This window comes from Schistocerca piceifrons, chromosome X (genome assembly GCF_021461385.2).
Source record: "Schistocerca piceifrons isolate TAMUIC-IGC-003096 chromosome X, iqSchPice1.1, whole genome shotgun sequence".
In the NCBI taxonomy this organism is placed as follows: Eukaryota; Metazoa; Arthropoda; class Insecta; order Orthoptera; family Acrididae; genus Schistocerca; species Schistocerca piceifrons.
In genome coordinates this window covers 611,630,220-611,651,824 of record NC_060149.1, presented here as the reverse complement: position 1 = coordinate 611,651,824, position 21,605 = coordinate 611,630,220, and the positions used below count along the sequence as shown (strand labels likewise).

Here is a 21,605-nt window from a genome sequence, read left to right as displayed (position 1 = left end):
GGGCAGAACTCTGTGCAGCCCACTCCATTAAAGGGATGTCGTGTAACCACTTCGCCACAGGCTGTCCATTATGAACAGGTGCTCGATCGTGTTGAAAGATGCAATCGCCATCCCCGAATTGCTCTTCAACAGTGGGAAGCAAGAAGGTGCTTAAAACATCAATGTGGGCCTGTGATCTGATAGTGCCACGCAAAACAACAAGGTGTTCAAGCCCCCTCTATGAAAAACACGACCATACCGTAACACCACCGCCTCCGAATTTTACTGTTGGCACTACACACGCTGGCAGATGACGTTCGCTGGGCATTCGCCTTACCCACACCCTGCCATCGGATCGCCACATTGTGTGCTGTGATTTGTCACTCCACACAATGTTTTTCCTGTGTTCAATCGTCGAATGTTTACGCTCCTTACACCAAGCGAGGCTCTTACCGGCGTGATGTGTGGCTTACGAGCAGCCGCTCGACCATGAAATCCAAGTTTTCTTACCTCCCGCTTAATTGTCGTAGTACTTGAAGTGAATCCTAATGAAGTTTGGAATTCCTATGTGATGGTCTGGATAGATGTCTGCCTATTACTCATTACGACCCTCTTCAAATGTCGGCGGTCTCTGTAAGTCAACAGACGAGGTCGGCCTGTATGCTTTTGTGCTGTACGTGTCCCTTCACGTTTCCACTTCACTATCACATCGGAAAAAGTGAATGTTTGGCAGTGTACAGACGTATAACACAGGTGACATCCAATCACCTGACCATGTTCGAAGTCCATGAGCTCGGCGGAGCGCCCCATTCTGCACTCTCATAATGTCTAATGACTACTGAGGTCGCTGATATGGAGTACCTGGCAGTAGGGGGCAGCACAATGCACCTAATATTGAAAACGTATGTTTTTGATGGTGTCCGGATACCTTTGATCCCATAGTATATTTCCATAAAGAATATATTAATAGAAAACATTGTGTTTTGCAGAAAGCGATGTACTAAACATCCGAATTTTATTCTCAAAGAAGGAAATGTGCCAACAGGTGCTATTATGGATGTTGCATCTGACATTCTGCCAGCTCACCAATCATTAGCTGTTGTGTTTCACCAAGCCCATTCACATATTTGGTTGCAGCAAATTTCCTCCCATTTTCAAATTCCAAAATCAGATTGAAAATGTATATTGCTCTAAAGAATAGGCAACATGAAATAAAATGCAATAGAATTTGATTCAGAAATTGATGTAATGTTACAAATCATGAGTTCCCATACAAAGAGACTAGTCTGAAGGAGGTGGTCCAGGGTGTCCAGCGATAGTGTTCCTAATTTCAAACTGAAATATATCGAAAGCTAAGATCGATAGATGAGTTGTAAATACTGATGATTTTGGGTTTAAAAATTGGTTCAAATGGCTCTAAGCACTATGGGACTTAACATCTAGGTCATCAGTCCCCTAGACTTAGAACTACTTAAACCTAACTAACCTAAGGAAATCACACACATCCATTCCCGAGGCAGGATTCGAACCTGCGACCGTAGCAGCAGCGCGGGTCCGGACTGAAGCGCCTAGAACCGCTCGGCCACAGCGATCGGCGATGATTTTGAGGTTTCGAGAAATTCCCATTTGTGTGAAGTAAAATTACGTTATTCCCCCAAAGATAGGTCTACCATTCGCGCTGCGGCTTTGAGAAGAGGCGTTATTGACTAATGAACGTTACGTTGTAATTTTGGAACAATTTGTAGCTACACATCTAGCGTTCGCCGAATGGTTTAAGCCGAATAGTTTAAGCAACATGGGGCCAGGCCACATCGTACCGAACAGGTGTTTCACTCTCTTGATGAGTACTTCGGGAATCGTGTCATTGCGTTGAACTGTTGCAAATTTACTCGCGCAGGGGTGGATTGGCCCACACATTCGCACGATCTGACTTGTCGTGAGTACTTTTTGTGGGGCACATTGAAAGGCACTATCTGCCGGAACCATTCCACCACGCTGGGCGAGCTTGAACCGGCGATCTATATGGCGTCTGAATCCACTTTCTTTCAGACACTACAGAATGTGACGGCAAATTTCATTGTTCGTTTGCGCCACCTCCGTATTGCGAGTGGCGGACATTTCGAAAAGATTCTAATGTGATTGCGGAGACCGCTCGCAGAGGACGAGTTTAAATATAACGCAAGCTGATACCGTACAAGATGCACAGCGTACAGCGCCATCTGTTAGCAGGCTTCGAACTATTTCGCAACTTACGTTAGCATTTTTAAATACCTCTTGTATGTTGACTGACATTTTGTACTCAAAAAATGGTTCAAATGCCTCTGAGCACTATGGGACTCAACTGCTGAGGTCATTACTCCCCTAGAACTTAGAACTAGTTAAACCTAACTAACCTAAGGACATCACAAACATCCATGCCCGAGGCAGGATTCGAACCTGCGACCGTAGCGGTCTTGCGGTTCCAGACTGCAGCGCCTTTAACCGCACGGCCACTTCGGCCGGCATTTTGTACTTGATCATTGCATTTAGGACACGTATGTGCTGTAAACTGTTACACTGACACACTTTAATAAAGTTACTTTACGAGAACCTAATTATAGAAATAAAAAACCTTTTGTTAAATATCTATTTTGATGACAATAAATTCAAAGATTAAGACACAAGATATATGTGGCACCCTTAACTAGTATGTATGTCTTACGCTACAAATACTTAGGATAAACTATAAGCAGATATATACCACTGTGTACTGTATTGTTTAATAAGAGGTACCAGGTTCTGTTTCTCATCTAGTGATAGCTACTGTGCTGTGTGTGTTACAGAAATTAGTGTCAGCAGAATTACAGTTCTGTAACTGAGCTTCTCATCGTTAGTTTCTAACTATATTTCTGATCAGAACATGAAATGTATGCGTGTCTCATAAAAAGTGTATTAAAAATAATGCTGTTGAAATTTATTTGTTCAAACTGATTTTGCAGTGTCACTTTTGTGTTTCAGGTTTCATTACACTGATCGGTATGATGGTAGGAGGTGTCGTCTGGGGCAATTTAGCTGACCGAATGGGACGTCGAAGAACTCTGCTTTCAGCATTAAGTGTTAACGCAGTATTCAGTGTTATTGCTGCATTCATGCCAACATATGGAACTTTTATGACTGCACGCTTCTGTAGTGGTGTAGGGTAAGATGTTTTCTTTTACTCTAATTTTGATTGACATTAAACAGGACAGATATAAAAAGCTGCTGCTATTGATTATTTCATGACTAAGATTTTATGAACAAAATACCGATATCTGAACTATCTGTAATACGCAAAGTTCACTGAGATGATTTATAAAATAAATCAGGGGAGCAATCTAAACATATAAGTTTCAACATACTAGTAGTAAGAAAGTATATTTACAAGTTTCAACATTCTAGTAGTAAGAAAGTATATTTATGAGTGGTCGCTACGGAAACACTAATAATATGCAAGTATAGGCTACTGATACTTCTTTTAAGTGATTTAGAACAGCAACCAAAAACATAAATAGTGGAAACTAGATCAATAATTAAAACTATCTCTTGTGATATGAATCCAGTCGTTAATCAGTGTGCTTTTATTCTGGGTGTTTACCATATTTTACAAGAACGATGCAGAATGAATTCATTTTATTGTTGCTTAAATACAGTATTTCAAATTATTATTGACCATTTTGGTCATGTGATTCTTCAGTTTCTCCCGGCGTATATATAGACTGAACAGTCCTTGGGTGTACTGGTAGTTCATAGTGCCCAATGGACATAATATTTCGGCGATCAGACACGTCGCCTTCGTCAGGTATGCTGACGAACGGGAATCCTGCTGCTGCATTATATGTATTATCATAGAAGCACCACAGCACTTTGCCCATCTGACTTCCAGCGTGGATGAATGACTGATTGAAGACGGTTTTGGTATCTAAATGATAGAATGCATGACTGTGTGCCTGTGTCTGTATTCCCTAAATTGTTTGGTTAGTGTGGAGATTGGTCTTTTATCTGAAGCGTCGAGGTATTGTGCGCCTAACAGAATGGGTAAGATGATTGGTCGAAGCTGCAGTCCTCTTGTAAAGAGTTTCTGACTTCCTTTTGATGTATGTGAGGGCCGATGTTTCGCCTAAAAAGTATTTAATGATCGTAATTGGCGTGTATCGGTCTGATGGAAGATCCTGTTTTGCAGTGTCTGAAGTTTGGGAAGATGGCTGTCTGCCTCCGTTGACCAAATTTCAGACCCATATACACTTAATGCCAAAGAAACTGGTATAGGCATGCGCATTCAAAAACAGAGATATGTAGAGAGGCAGAATACGGCGCTGCGGTCGGCAGCGCCTATACAAGACAAGTGTCTGGCGCAGTTGTCAGATCGGTTACTGGTGCTACAATGGCAGGCTATCAACATTTAAGTGAGTATGAATGTGGTGTTTTAGTTGACGAACGAGCGATGGGACACTGCATCTCCGAGATAGCCATGAAGTGGAGATTTTCCCGTACGAGCATTCACGAGTGTACCGTGAATATCAGGAATCCGGTAAAACATCATATCTCCGACATCGCTGCGACCGAAAAAAGATCCTGCAAGAACGGGACCAACGACGACTGGAGAGAGTCGTTCAACGTGACAGAAGTGCAACCCTTTCGCAAACTGCTGCAGATTTCAATGCTGGGCCATCAACAAGTGTCAGCGTACGAACCATTTAACGAAACATCATCGATATGGGCTTTCGGAGCCAAAGGCCCTCTCGTGTACCCTAGATGACTACACGACATACAGCTTTACGCCTTGCCTGGGCCCGTCAACATCTACTTTGGACTGTTGATGACCGCAAACATGTTGCCTGGTCGGACAAGTCTCGTTTCAAATTGTATCGAGCGGATGGACGTGTACGGGTATGGAAATAACCACATGAATCGATGGACCCTGCATGTTGGCTGGTGGATGGCTCATTAACTGTGTGGGGAGTGTGCAGTTGGAGTGATATGGGTGCCTGATACTTCTAGATACGACTCTGACAGGTGACAAGTACTAAAGCATCCTGTCTGATCACCTGCATCCATTCATGTCCATTGTGCATTCAGACTGACTTTGGCAATTCCAGTAGGACAATGCGAAACCCCACACGTCCAGAATTGCTACAGATTGGCTCTAGGGACACTCTTCTGAGTTTAAACACTTCCGCTGGCCACTAAACTCCCCAGACATGAACATTATTGAGCATATCAGGGATGCCTTGCAACGTGCAGTTCAGAACAGATCTCCACCCCCTCGTACTCTTACGGATTCACGGACATCCCTGCAGGATTCATGTTGTCAGTTCCCTCCAGCACTACTTCAGACATTAGTCGAGTCCATGTCACGTCATGCTGCGGCGCTTCTGCGTGCTCGCGGGGGCCCTACACGATACTAGGCAGACGTATCATTTTTTTTTTTTTTCTCAGTGTAATAACGAAGGGAGGATGACAGCACTGTCTGGTTTTAGTTTTGTTTCACTTCTCAGCTCCCAACGCTTGAGGGGTGGAGATATTGATTGTACGCAGCGCAGCCTCCACTATGGGCCCACTTTATCTGTTTGGCGAAAGTCAGTCGTTTTTCTAGCTGAAGGCCTAGGTAGACTACTGAATCGCTCCACTCGCCGTTTCTGCCAGCTAACGGAATGAATTAGTTTTTAGTGAACATACATCCTACTTTTTTGTCTGCATTTATTTTAAGTTCCCAGATTTTGCACCAGTTACCGATTTCTTCTAAGTGCTGTTGCAGCTTCCTGACGATGAAGTTGATGCAGCTACTACTTTTAAACCGCTGTGCCGTCAGCATACAACGCTCGTTCGTATCCTATTAGTTTCGGCACATCATTTGAGTCATGTTGAGCTGGTACCCGACTTTCGAGAAATATAGATTTTTTCAGTGTTCTTCATATGTATACTAAAGTGTTGCAGTTCTCTGTAAAAAAAATTTGAATAGTTCTGCAGAATTTGCCAATAAAACACTGTTAATAGGGAACATTTTAATCTTGTACAAAAAGTTAATTGCCAAATTTGCGAAACAAAATAATATTCACAATTTTGAGTACCTCCCCAACAGTTCTACAGAAGACCCTTATGACATTTTTTGTGCAGATAGTAGTGTATGAGACAACTGCAATAATGAGGAATTCATTTTCAAAGTCATGGGAAGCTGGCACCCTATTTTCGAGAAATAAACATTTTTTCAGAGTACTTGGTAGATATGCTATAGTTCTAGATTTCTCTGTAAAAACTTTCAGTAGTTCTGTAGAATTTTACGAAAAAATATAATGACCACGATTCTGAATAGCTGAACAGCTGTGAAGGTGGCAACTGATTTTCGAGAACTGTACCTTTTTTTTTCAAAGTTCGTTACAGATATGCTACAGTTCTAGAGTCCTCTGTACAAATTTTTAATAGTTCTGTAGAACTTCGCGAAAAAACTTATGATCACATTTCTGAATAGCTGACTACCTGTGAAGTTGGCACCGGACTCTCGAGAAACACACAATTTTTTTCAGAGTTCTTTGTGGATATTCTATAGTTCAAGAGTTCTCTGTACAGAATTTGAGCAGTTCTGCACGACTTCTCGAAGCAAACACTCGTAATCTGGGAAATTTTAATGTTGTAAAAGATTATTTGCCGATTTGTGAAAATCAAATTGTGTTCACAATTCTGAATAGCTCCCCAAGAGTTATAAAGGAAACCTTAACGAAATTTTTTGTTCAGGTTATAGTTTGTGAGAACGTTACAATAATGAGAGACCTATTTTCACTACAGAAAATGTACGAAATCGCACTAGAGTTCTGATGACAGTTCCGATCACTGTTCTGGAGAGCACCCCAAGTGTTTTATCGAAAAACTTAACGTAATTTCTTGCGAGGATAATCGTTTATAATTGCAGTAATGTGGGACCTCCTTTACTAACATGTAGGTACAAGATGACACACATCGTGTCGACTGTCGTTATGTATCCGACTGCTGACAACATCAGAGATCTAGGTAGTTGTCATATATTTGTTTAGTTATTGTGTTGTATCACAACAATTTTAATTTAATTTGATATTCTTTGCTATAATTACATACTAGATTTAAAGACAACTGTCTTTATAACGTTCTTTCACGAATTCCGGTTACTTCAGTGTTTTCGATACATATAGGTATTTTCCAACATTAAAAAGACATACGTCATTTTTTTTCGCAGAGGAGTTCAGATGCGTCATAGAATTCAAGCACCTTTGGTGTGTTCATACGTTTAGTATCGTGTTTGGAAAACAGGGATAGGAGTAGGATCTCGTTCGCTTAGACTCACGCAGCTACATCAGTTAATTTAGTTCAAAACGAACACCCTTACTGGAGCACCATACAACAGTAGTTGGTGATCGTCAATTCGATGAGAGGGTGAGTGCTGTAGTGGATCCCATTTATAATGCTTCAGCTGCCAGAGAGAGCCGTTTGGTGAAGATAGCTCTGGGCCAGATATTTGGAAGCGAAGAGTGAGAGAAAGAGATAGAGGCAAAAATAGAAAGACAGATAGAGAGAAAAGACCGAGAGAGGGGGGGGGGGGGGAGTTCGGAGCGAAATGGAGCACTGAGATCTTGGAACTTGGAGTTGTCTGTTCTTTCTGCTCACTTGAAGGAGCTTAATAGTCTAAAATATAAGTGTGTTTGTAGACTTAATTAACATTTTAAATGATTTCCTTAATGTATTTAAACAACATCTGTTACAGCATAGGATTCTTTTATCAGTGACGTTTTACCTTGAGTTTATAAAACTTGTCATCACTCAGTTACAAAATGAGAATTTGACTAAATTTCAGATATAGAAATTGACTTAAATGTCAGTTTTAATATAATTTTAAATGTACAGATGCTTTTACGTTCTAGTTGTAAATTTAGGCTTTGAAATGAAAACAAATATCAACTAAAAATTCCAAATCAGTGACAACTAGAAGTTTGATTCGGCATTTTTGTTGAAGTTAGTTACCATCTCAAAGGCTAAATTTAAAACTAAAAGTCAAAGTATCTGTCCATTTAAAATTATAAAATGAGAATATGAGTTAATTTCCATACCTAAAACAACAGAGTGAATGCGCTGCGGATAGCAACGATGTGACCAAATATAATGAAAATTGTAAATATTGCGAGAATCATTTGAAACTCGTTTTCATACGTTACAAACCTATTTTTAGTTAGAGAAAAATATAGAATGCAGGTTCCTAGTAACACAGAAATAGAGCTGATTAGTTTAAAAAACAATTTCATTGTTGAAAATGAAATCTAATAAGCTTTATTCTTATCTAAATAACTCTGCCTTACGTAATTTCTGGCACTCAGTATACAGTGAACATTTCCAAGAACTAAGAATATTTGCACTTAGCTACCGAGGACTAAGTCTCCTCTCTCAATGCTTTTCATCCATAACATCTATTAAAGGCAAAGCAACGTCACGGATAAAATAATCATATTAATGGTATGTATGGTTCCTGTGCTGTAGCAGATATTGTGTAAATATATTAAAGAAATCATTTAAAAATGTTAGTTAAGTCTACAATCATATTTTAGGCTATTTCTATCTCTATCTGTATGTCTCACTCTTCGCATCCAAAAATCTGGGCCAGAGCTATCTTCACCAAACGACACTCTGGCAGGTATAGCACCATAAGGGGGGTCAACAACAAAACTTACCCTCGCCAGACTTCATCGAATTCTTTCTCGATGTCGAGAAATACCGCTCGTGTGCTGTTTTTCCTATCCCTCGCCCTGCATACGTGTTCCACCAGGCGCAGGGATTGATGGATGGTACTGTGTTCAGGACGGAAGCCAAACTGTTCAGGGCTGATAATGTTCTGGTCACTCAGGAATTTGGTAAGGTGTCTGTGGATAAGATACTCCAGTACTTTTCCTAGGAAGCATAGGAGAGATACTGGTCTGTAGCTTTGGGGAAGGATGGGGTTTTTATTGAGTTTGGGTAGGGTTACAAACTGAGCAGTTTTTCAGGCGGTTGGGAAGTATGTTAGGGAGAGGCATTAGTCGTGTATAGATGTGAGGTATGTGACTGCGGTAGGGGAAGGTGTTTTATGTAAGGGACACGGACCCTGTCAGGGCTGGGAGATTTGTTGTTCCCCTGTCGTATGATGTAGGGACACGTCAGGCGATCGGAAACTGGTGTAAATTCTGTCTCTGGCCTCTCTTGCCTCAAATGAGCCACTTGTCCGACTCTTATTTCTTCCTGCCTATCACTCTCGCCATCTTCGATGACATGAATTCGGAATTGCGGCTGTAGCGATGTTGCCAACACTTCTGCCTTCTCCTCATCTTCGTTTACTAATCCGTTTTCTCCTCGTAGTGGTCTGTCTACCCTGGGAGCAGCCTTCAGCGCTTTCGTGATCTTCCATACTTGGTTCATATCCTGCTCAGCTTCTCTGAGCTTTCCTTCCCAGCTGAGGCGTCTGTGCTCTTGTAACATTCTCTTTACCTGAGCTTCTAGCTGTCTTAGCGGACGTCGATCGATGGGATAGTGAAATGTCGGCCAATCCCTCCTCACTTACCGCTTTACGACTATCAGTCTCCATGACTGGAGTTCAGGTCCCCCTGCTGCTATAACTCGCTCGCTATTTTCGAAGAAAGCCTGAGAGTCCATTACGTTAATGTTACATCGCGTGGGTTTATAAGCAGTAATTATTTTCATTGCCTGGTTTCCTATTTTTAGTTCTATCCCTGCCACCTCGACTGTGACCAAATTTGGTATATCGATTTTTCAGTGGTAGATTCTCGGCCTCAGAAAGACAGCAACTCCTCCGTCAGGGAGCTTTCGTCTTTCGATCCTGTGGGCAGAGTAATTGCGCACCTTACGTCGATTGATCGGCAACAGATGCGTCTCTGTGATGCAGGCGACATCTGTGGTATGTCGGTATAGAAAGGATTGTAATTGAAGGGTTTTACCGGCAATGCCATTGGCATTCCAGTTTAAAATACAGAAGGTCCGCGTTGTATTAGGGTCCATCGACAAATAGTGACGTCGTAGCTTTCACAATTATCATGACTTTTAAAAAATCGATCTGTTTCTGCGCGGACTGCAGCTAGCGTCACTCCAAATTTTTGCACTATTGTGCTCAGGTTTATCCCAATGAACAGCGGCTTAATCTCTCTTACTGCTGAAGTCACCGCCAGTGTTTGGCGCCGCCTGAGGTGCCTCTGATGCGGCTTCAGCCGCCGCGTGATGTGTGGTAAACGTCTCTCCAAATTTTTTCACTATTACGCTCAGGTTTAACCCAATGAACAGCGATAACCTAACCTGACTGCTGAAGTCATCGCCAGTGTTTGGCGTCGCCTGAGGTGCAGTAAGTGGTGTAAGTTCACGAACCTCTTGTCGACCCCTGCTCACGAGTCTGCGTATTTTGACATTGGCCTCTCAATACATATGTATTCCATACTGTCATTTCTTGTTATCATTATTAGCTTATTCCCAAGAATAAGCAGTTTCCACTCAGTTAATACTCGGCAGAAATCAAACCTGCATTTTAATCGTACTTCCTTAATTCCTGTGCAGAAATGTGTGCAGTATACTGCTGCATCCATTTTCAATAAGCTACCACTCGAATTCAAAAATCTTGGCAGTAATCCACGTGCTTTCAAATCAAAACTGAAGAGTTTCCTCATGAGTCACTCCTTCTATTCTAATGAGTTCCTTGAAAAATTAAGCTGATTTTTGTTGTATTGTTGATTTGTTTACTTAAAATTATGGTTTGACTGTTTTTGGGTCCATTAACATTCTATTTTTATCTGTTATTACTTTTATGTTGTAATTTCATGTACTGACATGTACCATTACCTTGGAAATTTGCTCCTCAATTTGATCCTACGGAACTAGACGTGTCAATAAAAATTAATAATAAACCTCTGAAACCAACGACATGACTATGGCGTTCCTCCTTCCGGCCTCTGCGACAGGTGTAAGTACTTTTAGCACACTTCCGGATAGGACACTCTCCTCTGACACATGGATTCTTCCTTTGCCAGAAGACTCACTGGTATGCAGCGCTTGTACTTTACAGGTTACTTTATGCCACATTTTAACTGAATGCATTGTATACGAAGCCATGAGGGCCGCAACCCATTTACCTGTTGACATGGCATCTATTTTAGGGGATGATGAATCAAATGTGGTTCTTGTGTTAGGATGCTGTGTGATGTCTTGTCTTCTCAGTAGTGTGTTAGGTAAAAGTTTTTAATGTGTTTCTAGGTTGGCTGCTTCATCTTTCATTTTCCAATTGACTGTGCAGGCACAGTTCCTTATTCCACTATTTTAGATCTCATGTGGTTGTAGTCTATGTATTTTACTTACACACTGCCCTGAGGCATCCATATTTTGCTATTTTGTGTGACAGTGTGAGTGAGAGAGTTCCAGGATGGCTGTGATTCCCTTTTTTTAATTTACATTTTATTGCTGCCTTCTCACAACTGATAACCACATTTGTACTGTTTTAGTTCAGTATGGGCACTGATAACTTCCCTACTGAGCACCCTGTAGTACCACCACCACCATTACGGCGTTCTGGCAGAAGTAAATATGTGGTGACGAGTCATGAGTCATGCTTTGATAGCCTGATTTAGCACTTGCCCACGAAAGATGAAGGTCCCAGTTTTAATCTGCCAGGAAGTTTCATATCAGGGCACGCTCCACTACAGACTAAAAATTTCATTCTGGAAACTTCCCCTAGGCTGTGGCTAAGCCACGTCTTGGCAATATCCTTTCTTCCTGGAGTGCTTGTCTCCCAAGTTTTCCGGGAGAACTTCTATGAAGTTTGGAAGGTAGGAGACAAGGTACTGGTGGAAATCAAGCTGTGAGGATGGGTCATGAGTTGTGCTTAGGTAGCTCACTTGATAGGGCACTTGCCTGTAAAATGACAAGGTCCTGAGTTCAGGTGAACCTGGCACGAAATTTTAAGCTGTCAGAAGTTTAATATCAGTGCACACTCCACTACAGAATGAAAATTTCTTTCTGGAACCTCCACCATCTTTGTCAGGGACAAACAAATGTTGCCATGCTACCAGAAATAGTGACATTGTCTCTGATACTAGCGGTGCTGCTGAAATGTAAATAACTAGGGAATTCTTTTGTAGTCTGGAAGCATCAAGAGTCCTCTTGCTTTTAGTTACCATTCTAGTTAGAGTTGTTGCTAGACATTCTGATCTCTAGATGAGATGGGTAAAAGAGAGCCAAATTTAGAGCATATTTCTCAAAATACTCGTAAAGCTATGTTTGATGAAACAAAACTTGTCCACAGTAGCAACCTACTTGGACCTTCTCGTCTAAAACCCTATGAAAATCAAAATATGATTCTTGCTGCTCTCAGTACACAATTCTATGTAATTAGAGCTCATGGCTTTTTGAACCCACATTTATTCTTAAGTAAACTGGTTAACATAACACAGAATCAGAGATACAGATTTCTCTGTTTAAAAAAATCAAAGAGGACTGTCTACAAAATAGTCTCAGAACTAATGCCAGTTTTGTGCTTATACATAATAAATTGGAACTGTCGCTACTATAATAGTATTGCTAGGAAATGGGCTCTTGATGTTGAGAGACTACAGAGAAATAGGCCACACTGTTTTAAGTCAAACGGGAACAACTAGCATTGGATATATTGACAAAATTTCTGGCAGAATGATGAAGTTAGTTGTTCATTGAACTGTTTGCAGTTGTGTTAAAAGGCTAAAACTTTCATTCTAACCTGATATAACAACACTAACCAAAATGTTTTAGATAAGAATCTCGACATAAGAAATCTTGTTGCTATACTTCCACACACTATCAGAGAAGCACATACATCACATAATGTAAGAAAATGCAGTCACACATGCTAATTCCTTATTTTTTACTTTTCATAATTAGTACATTATATTATCTTCACAAGATACATTTCTAGCATGTTCATAACTTCTGTTTTTCAGGATTGGTGGTGCCATGCCCATAGTTTTTGCTTACTACAGTGAATTTTTACCAAAATCTGATCGAGGGAAGTGTCTCAGTTGGCTGTTAATTTTCTGGGCACTTGGAGGAATTTTTGTAGCTCTCATTGCCTGGATGAAGATGCCAAGAACAGGTATGAAATTAATTATGGTTCTCATAACTGAATTCACTTAGTATTATATTACAAATAGGGGAAAGGACATCCAGCTTACTCGTTAATCCTTGCTCTGCTGGAGCATATGGCTCCACTGACTGCAATGACTTCTGTGGTGTATTGACTAATAATAGTCTTTTGGGCCTGCAGAGAGATCATGTGATGACATGATACAGACAGCTGCCCATGCATCTCGCTGTTGGAACTGTTCTTAAAGGTATCAGTCAAAGTTAGGCTGGTAGACAGCATTAAAAGTAGAGATAATGGCTAACCTTTACGTAAAATATTTTAGATAAGAATCTTGTCATAGGAAATCTTGTTCCCATACTGCCACACACTATCAGAGAAGCATATACATCACATAATGTAAGAAAATGCAGTCGCACGTGCTAGTTCCTTATATTTTACTTTGTACAGTTGGCACATTATATTATCTTCACAAGTTACGTTTGTAGCATGTTCATTATTGCAGAAACTTCCAGAAAGAACTAAAGGGCACAACATAAAGCACACGCATTATGTAGTTGCTATAACAAGACACATGTATTTTATTTTATGACACCAACCAAAGACATAGATGTAGTACACAGCAGAGAGATTAATATAAACATTTCACTTCAACACTTCCCCTAAATGTTTATCTTGCTAAATGCAGTACTTAACACATTCCAATTAATGATCTTAAATATTTAAGCTGGACATGTGGCAATGGTTTGGTGAGAATATCTGCAGCTTGCTGATTGCCTGGTACATGCTCAATGGCTGACTGGCCTTCATGAATCTTCTCACAGATGTAGTGCATGCGAACATCAATATGTTTTGACCTCTTGTGAAATTCAGGATTTTTGACCAGTTTAATAGCACTTGCGTTATCAACAAGAAGAACAGGAACACTCTCCAGTGGTGAAATTTCTTCATAGAGCTTAGATAGCCATATTCCTTCTCTTGCCCCTTCACTGGCAGCCATATACTCTGACTCTGTTGTTGACAGTGATATGCAATGTTGCCACCTACTAGCTCAGGTAACTGCTCCTCCACAAAATCTTGCAACCACTCCACTAACTGAGTGTCGGGTTGCTGGATCACTGGCATAATCCGCATCAGTATATATCTCCAGTCTTCTGTTTGCATGGCTAGCATCATATTTTATACCCAATGACACTGAACCTTTTACGTACTTTAGGAATTTTTTTGCCACAGACCAGTGATTTTCTTGAGGATTATCTAAAAATTTTGACACATAGCTCACTGCAGATGTTATATTGGGCCTTGTACCAACTCCCAATACAGCCAACTGCTTCTCAATATGGAGCATTATCACTGGGTAACTCATTTGGCTGCAGATACTGCTCAGTTGGAGTTGACACAGGATTTGCCTCTGTCATGTAAAACCATCGACATCTATCTACATGATTACTCTGCAATTCACATTTAAGTGCTTGAATATCTTTAGCATAACTTCCTTTGTAAATCTCTATTGATCCATTATCATGACATACAATATTAATATTTAAGAAATATCCTACTGGCTCAACAGTAATTTTTTTCCTTTAGGAAAACTTCAATATCCTTCTTCTTACTTGCAGCTATTAATCCATCATCAACATACAGAACTACCATCAACTTCTTTTAAGAAGCCATTCAAAAAAGCAGATTTTACATCGAATTGTGCTAACTGAAGTTGCTCACTAGCAGAAACACTCAAAATTGCTCTAATTGCATCGTATCTAGAAACAGGACAGAACGTTTGGTTATAGTCAATACCTTTTTTGTTGACAAAATCCACAAACCACTAGTCTTGCTTTATAGTGACCAGTTTTACCATCAGCCTTACGCTTAATTCTATAAACCCAACGGTTTGTAATGAACTTACAGTCTGGTGGCAGAGGTTCCAAAGTCCACATAGCATTTTCTTTTAATGAAGTCATTTCTTCCTCCATTCCTCTTCTCCAGTGTTCCTGGTCTACAGAATTAATAGCCTCTGTATAATTCTTTGGGTCATTTATTTCAGCCAGCATAATTTCAATAAGGCGCTCTGGTTTCTTCAGTTGTTGCCTGTTTCTCAATTATCTTTCACTAGAACTTTCTTTTGCAGGTTCCTTAAACACACTTGCATCTTCATGATTCTTCAATTCTTCATTGCCTATTTCACTTGAGAGTAACACCATTGTCCCAGCAGTTTTCTCAGGTTCAAAAACTACATCGTTACTCCAAATAATCCGTTTTTCCTAATTCAATCCACACTCGAAAGCCATCAAAGCCATCAGAATAACCAACAAAGATTCCTGGTTTTCCTTTTGGATCCCACTTCTTTCGCTTTTCCTTCGGAATATGAACAAAACACTTCACCCCAAAAACATGAAGTTTATTTAGCTGTATCGTCTTTCCAGTGAACACCTCAAAAGGTGTTTTGCCATCCACACGACTTGTACCAGTTCTGTTTAATACATAAACAGCTGCGTTTACTGCTTCTGCCCACAAAAACTTAGGCAGGGCCTAACCTAGTAACATGGTTCGAGCTAGTTCCACAACTGTTCTGTTAGTGCGCTCAGCACATCCATTCTGGTCTGGAGTATAAGGATTTGTAATGACGAGTTGTATGCCACATTTAATATCATCAAATCTTTAACGTCAGTATTATCATATTCTCGCCCACCATCACATTGAAATGTTTTTGGTAGTTGATAACAAAAATTCTTCACAATGTTCACCATTTTTGCAATCTTCTCTGCAGTCTCAGACTTCTGCTTGAGAAAATATGTCTTGCATAATCTTGAAAAGTCACAAGTGAAACAAAGAAAATATTCTGCTATTCCCAGCGATTTACACTCCATAGGTCCACACAGATCAGCATGAATCACTTCCCCAGGTTTTGTGACACGCTGTTGTCGTAACTGAAAACTGCTACGATGTTGCTGCCACTTAACACATGCCTCACAAAATTCTTCGCCAAACTCTTAAACTTCAACACCACGCTGCTTCAAGAACTGTTGGACATGACGTTTGTTTTGATGACCCAAGCATTCATGCCAAATTTGTAGAGACTCCTTTGACGCAAGATTTACTTCAGGATCACAAAGCTGAATTTGTTTTGTCACTGGAATCAACATCTTCAATAAGTTGCCACTAAGTACGCCACAGGCTTTTACAACGCCATTGTTTCGGAACTCACAGTTGTATTTCGATGAATAAAAGTCTAAGTCCTTGTCCATAGCAGATGGTACAAAAAACAGATTTCTTCGACCTTCTGAAGTATATAAAACATTATCCGTATGGCATAAGTTCCATTTTCCATCTACAAAAGCTTCAAAATAAATAGTCCCTTTTCCTAATGAGTTCATAGTCGAATCGTTGCCCATGCATATCTGCAGTGGTGTTACAAACTTAGTAAATGATGTATACCACTCAGTTTTCTTAGCCATGTGATTTATCGCTCTACAATCAGCAATCCACAAGTCCTCGTCCAATTCTGTACTTATCTCTTCACCAATAAAAGCCTGGTGAGGCAAATCAGTTTTATTTTGGTTGTGGATGGTTTTTTGTTTGTGTTTCACGTTTGGGCATATTTTTTTAATATGTAACATTCATCATAGTGTTGCCATCTGCATTTTTAATGTTTGCTTTGGTAGCGAAAAGTGCAACTACCTTTTCTCGTTTCTACCTCCGACAAGCGCGACGACTGTCATCAGAAGTTAACACGTCCATTAAATGTTTTAGTGTTTGTTGATCACCAGATCTTGCCCACGATTGTCGCAAACTTTCGTAACTGTCAGGCAGTGTGTCAAGTAGTCGCACCATTAACGATGATTCATCAGGTTTCCCATTTAGTTGCTGCATTCGAAGAACCAAGTTCTCAAAATGAGCGAGATGTGTCACCATGTCACCGCCTGAACTCATGTAAAAATTGAAGAATTCTGACTGAACAGAATGTGCAGCTTGGTTTGTATTCTGTTCAAACACGGCATGTAGCTTGTCCCACATATCTCGTGCACTCTCACGTGCAACCAACAACGCCATGACTTTTGCTTCTACAGTTCTAACAATAATCTGACTCGCTGCACGATCAGCTTTGACCCATGTTTTTAGCACAGCATTAAACATATATACACTCCTGGAAATGGAAAAAAGAACACATTGACACCGGTGTGTCAGACCCACCATACTTGCTCCGGACACTGCGAGAGGGCTGTACAAGCAATGATCACACGCACGGCACAGCGGACACACCAGGAACCGCGGTGTTGGCCGTCGAATGGCGCTAGCTGCGCAGCATTTGTGCACCGCCGCCGTCAGTGTCAGCCAGTTTGCCGTGGCATACGGAGCTCCATCGCAGTCTTTAACACTGGTAGCATGCCGCGACAGCGTGGACGTGAACCGTATGTGCAGTTGACGGACTTTGAGCGAGGGCGTATAGTGGGCATGCGGGAGGCCGGGTGGACGTACCGCCGAATTGCTCAACACGTGGGGCGTGAGGTCTCCACAGTACATCGATGTTGTCGCCAGTGGTCGGCGGAAGGTGCACGTGCCCGTCGACCTGGGACCGGACCGCAGCGACGCACGGATGCACGCCAAGACCGTAGGATCCTACGCAGTGCCGTAGGGGACCGCACCGCCACTTCCCAGCAAATTAGGGACACTGTTGCTCCTGGGGTACCGGCGAGGACCATTCGCAACCGTCTCCATGAAGCTGGGCTACCGTCTCGCACACCGTTAGGCCGTCTTCCGCTCACGCCCCAACATCGTGCAGCCCGCCTCCAGTGGTGTCGCGACAGGCGTGAATGGAGGGACGAATGGAGACGTGTCGTCTTCAGCGATGAGAGTCGCTTCTGCCTTGGTGCCAATGATGGTCGTATGCGTGTTTGGCGCCGTGCAGGTGAGCGCCACAATCAGGACTGCATACGACCGAGGCACACAGGGCCAACACCCGGCATCATGGTGTGGGGAGCGATCTCCTACACTGGCCGTACACCACTGGTGATCGTCTAGGGGACACTGAATAGTGCACGGTACATCCAAACCGTCATCGAACCCATTGTTCTACCATTCCTAGACCGGCAAGGGAGCTTGCTGTTCCAACAGGACAATGCACGTCCGCATGTACCCCGTGCCACCCAACGTGCTCTAGAAGGTGTAAGTCAACTACCCTGGCCAGCAAGATCTCCGGATCTGTCCCCCATTGAGCATGTTTGGGACTGGATGAAGCGTCGTCTCACGCGGTCTGCACGTCCAGCACGAACGCTGGTCCAACTGAGGCGCCAGGTGGAAATGGCATGGCAAGCCGTTCCACAGGACTACATCCAGCATCTCTACGATCGTCTCCATGGGAGAATAGCAGCCTGCATTGCTGCGAAAGGTGGATATACACTGTACTAGTGCCGACATTGTGCATGCTCTGTTGCCTGTGTCTATGTGCCTGTGGTTCTGTCAGTGTGATCATGTGATGTATCTGACCCCAGGAATGTGTCAACAAAGTTTCCCCTTCCTGGGACAATGAATTCACGGTGTTCTTATTTCAATTTCCAGGAGTGTATTTGTGCCTATGCTGCATCCGCTGGCAAAGCTGCCGGTTTTTCTACGTCACCAATACACACTTCGTATACGCCGTCTGACGCACGCAATAAATTTCGTACTGCGAACTTCCAAATAGTCCACTTTTCAGCCCCACACAGCTTCTCTATAACATGAAAATCCATTGCAGGCCCGTAAAACAGTTCAGATTTACAACCGCAAAAATTCCACAAGAGAAACGTGAAGCAATTGTTCATGTATATACAATATGAACCGCGCGTAACACACAACACACGCTAACGCGTTTCTGGCGTCACGAAATGTATTTCGATGAATAAAAGTCTAAGTCCTTGTCCATAGCAGATGGTACAAAAAACAGATTTCTTCGACCTTCTGAAGTATATAAAACATTATCCGTATGGCATAAGTTCCATTTTCCATCTACAAAAGCTTCAAAATAAATAGTCCCTTTTCCTAATGAGTTCATAGTCGAATCGTTGCCCATGCATATCTGCAGTGGTGTTACAAACTTAGTAAATGATGTATACCACTCAGTTTTCTTAGCCATGTGATTTATCGCTCTACAATCAGCAATCCACAAGTCCTCGTCCAATTCTGTACTTATCTCTTCACCAATAAAAGCCTGGTGAGGCAAATCAGTTTTATTTTGGTTGTGGATGGTTTTTTGTTTGTGTTTCACGTTTGGGCATATTTTTTTAATATGTAACATTCATCATAGTGTTGCCGTCTGCATTTTTAATGTTTGCTTTGGTAGCGAAAAGTGCAACTACCTTTTCTCGTTTCTACCTCCGACAAGCGCGACGACTGTCATCAGAAGTTAACACGTCCATTAAATGTTTTAGTGTTTGTTGATCACCAGATCTTGCCCACGATTGTCGCAAACTTTCGTAACTGTCAGGCAGTGTGTCAAGTAGTCGCACCATTAACGATGATTCATCAGGTTTCCCATTTAGTTGCTGCATTCGAAGAACCAAGTTCTCAAAATGAGCGAGATGTGTCACCATGTCACCGCCTGAACTCATGTAAAAATTGAAGAATTCTGACTGAACAGAATGTGCAGCTTGGTTTGTATTCTGTTCAAACACGGCATGTAGCTTGTCCCACATATCTCGTGCACTCTCACGTGCAACCAACAACGCCATGACTTTTGCTTCTACAGTTCTAACAATAATCTGACTCGCTGCACGATCAGCTTTGACCCATGTTTTTAGCACAGCATTAAACATATATACACTCCTGGAAATGGAAAAAAGAACACATTGACACCGGTGTGTCAGACCCACCATACTTGCTCCGGACACTGCGAGAGGGCTGTACAAGCAATGATCACACGCACGGCACAGCGGACACACCAGGAACCGCGGTGTTGGCCGTCGAATGGCGCTAGCTGCGCAGCATTTGTGCACCGCCGCCGTCAGTGTCAGCCAGTTTGCCGTGGCATACGGAGCTCCATCGCAGTCTTTAACACTGGTAGCATGCCGCGACAGCGTGGACGTGAACCGTATGTGCAGTTGACGGACTTTGAGCGAGGGCGTATAGTGGGCATGCGGGAGGCCGGGTGGACGTACCGCCGAATTGCTCAACACGTGGGGCGTGAGGTCTCCACAGTACATCGATGTTGTCGCCAGTGGTCGGCGGAAGGTGCACGTGCCCGTCGACCTGGGACCGGACCGCAGCGACGCACGGATGCACGCCAAGACCGTAGGATCCTACGCAGTGCCGTAGGGGACCGCACCGCCACTTCCCAGCAAATTAGGGACACTGTTGCTCCTGGGGTACCGGCGAGGACCATTCGCAACCGTCTCCATGAAGCTGGGCTACCGTCTCGCACACCGTTAGGCCGTCTTCCGCTCACGCCCCAACATCGTGCAGCCCGCCTCCAGTGGTGTCGCGACAGGCGTGAATGGAGGGACGAATGGAGACGTGTCGTCTTCAGCGATGAGAGTCGCTTCTGCCTTGGTGCCAATGATGGTCGTATGCGTGTTTGGCGCCGTGCAGGTGAGCGCCACAATCAGGACTGCATACGACCGAGGCACACAGGGCCAACACCCGGCATCATGGTGTGGGGAGCGATCTCCTACACTGGCCGTACACCACTGGTGATCGTCGAGGGGACACTGAATAGTGCACGGTACATCCAAACCGTCATCGAACCCATCGTTCTACCATTCCTAGACCGGCAAGGGAGCTTGCTGTTCCAACAGGACAGTGCACGTCCGCATGTATCCCGTGCCACCCAACGTGCTCTAGAAGGTGTAAGTCAACTACCCTGGCCAGCAAGCTCTCCGGATCTGTCCCCCATTGAGCATGTTTGGGACTGGATGAAGCGTCGTCTCACGCGGTCTGCACGTCCAGCACGAACGCTGGTCCAACTGAGGCGCCAGGTGGAAATGGCATGGCAAGCCGTTCCACAGGACTACATCCAGCATCTCTACGATCGTCTCCATGGGAGAATAGCAGCCTGCATTGCTGCGAAAGGTGGATATACACTGTACTAGTGCCGACATTGTGCATGCTCTGTTGCCTGTGTCTATGTGCCTGTGGTTCTGTCAGTGTGATCATGTGATGTATCTGACCCCAGGAATGTGTCAACAAAGTTTCCCCTTCCTGGGACAATGAATTCACGGTGTTCTTATTTCAATTTCCAGGAGTGTATTTGTGCCTATGCTGCATCCGCTGGCAAAGCTGCCGGTTTTTCTACGTCACCAATACACACTTCGTATACGCCGTCTGACGCACGCAATAAATTTCGTACTGCGAACTTCCAAATAGTCCACTTTTCAGCCCCACACAGCTTCTCTATAACATGAAAATCCATTGCAGGCCCGTAAAACAGTTCAGATTTACAACCGCAAAAATTCCGCAAGAGAAACGTGAAGCAATTGTTCATGTATATACAATATGAACCGCGCGTAACACACAACACACGCTAACGCGTTTCTGGCGT

General features: G+C 42.8%; 1 protein-coding gene across 1 annotated transcript in view; it reads left to right on the top strand.

Moving 5' to 3' along the window:
- The window catches only part of LOC124722894 (synaptic vesicle glycoprotein 2B-like), a 236,402-nt gene that overhangs the window by 121,380 nt on the left and 93,417 nt on the right, over positions 1-21,605 (top strand). Inside the window, exons 4-5 of the mRNA XM_047248036.1 lie at positions 2,977-3,157; positions 12,957-13,108. Of these exons, the coding sequence (XP_047103992.1) occupies positions 2,977-3,157; positions 12,957-13,108 (333 nt within the window). The remainder of the gene's footprint in view (positions 1-2,976; positions 3,158-12,956; positions 13,109-21,605) is intronic.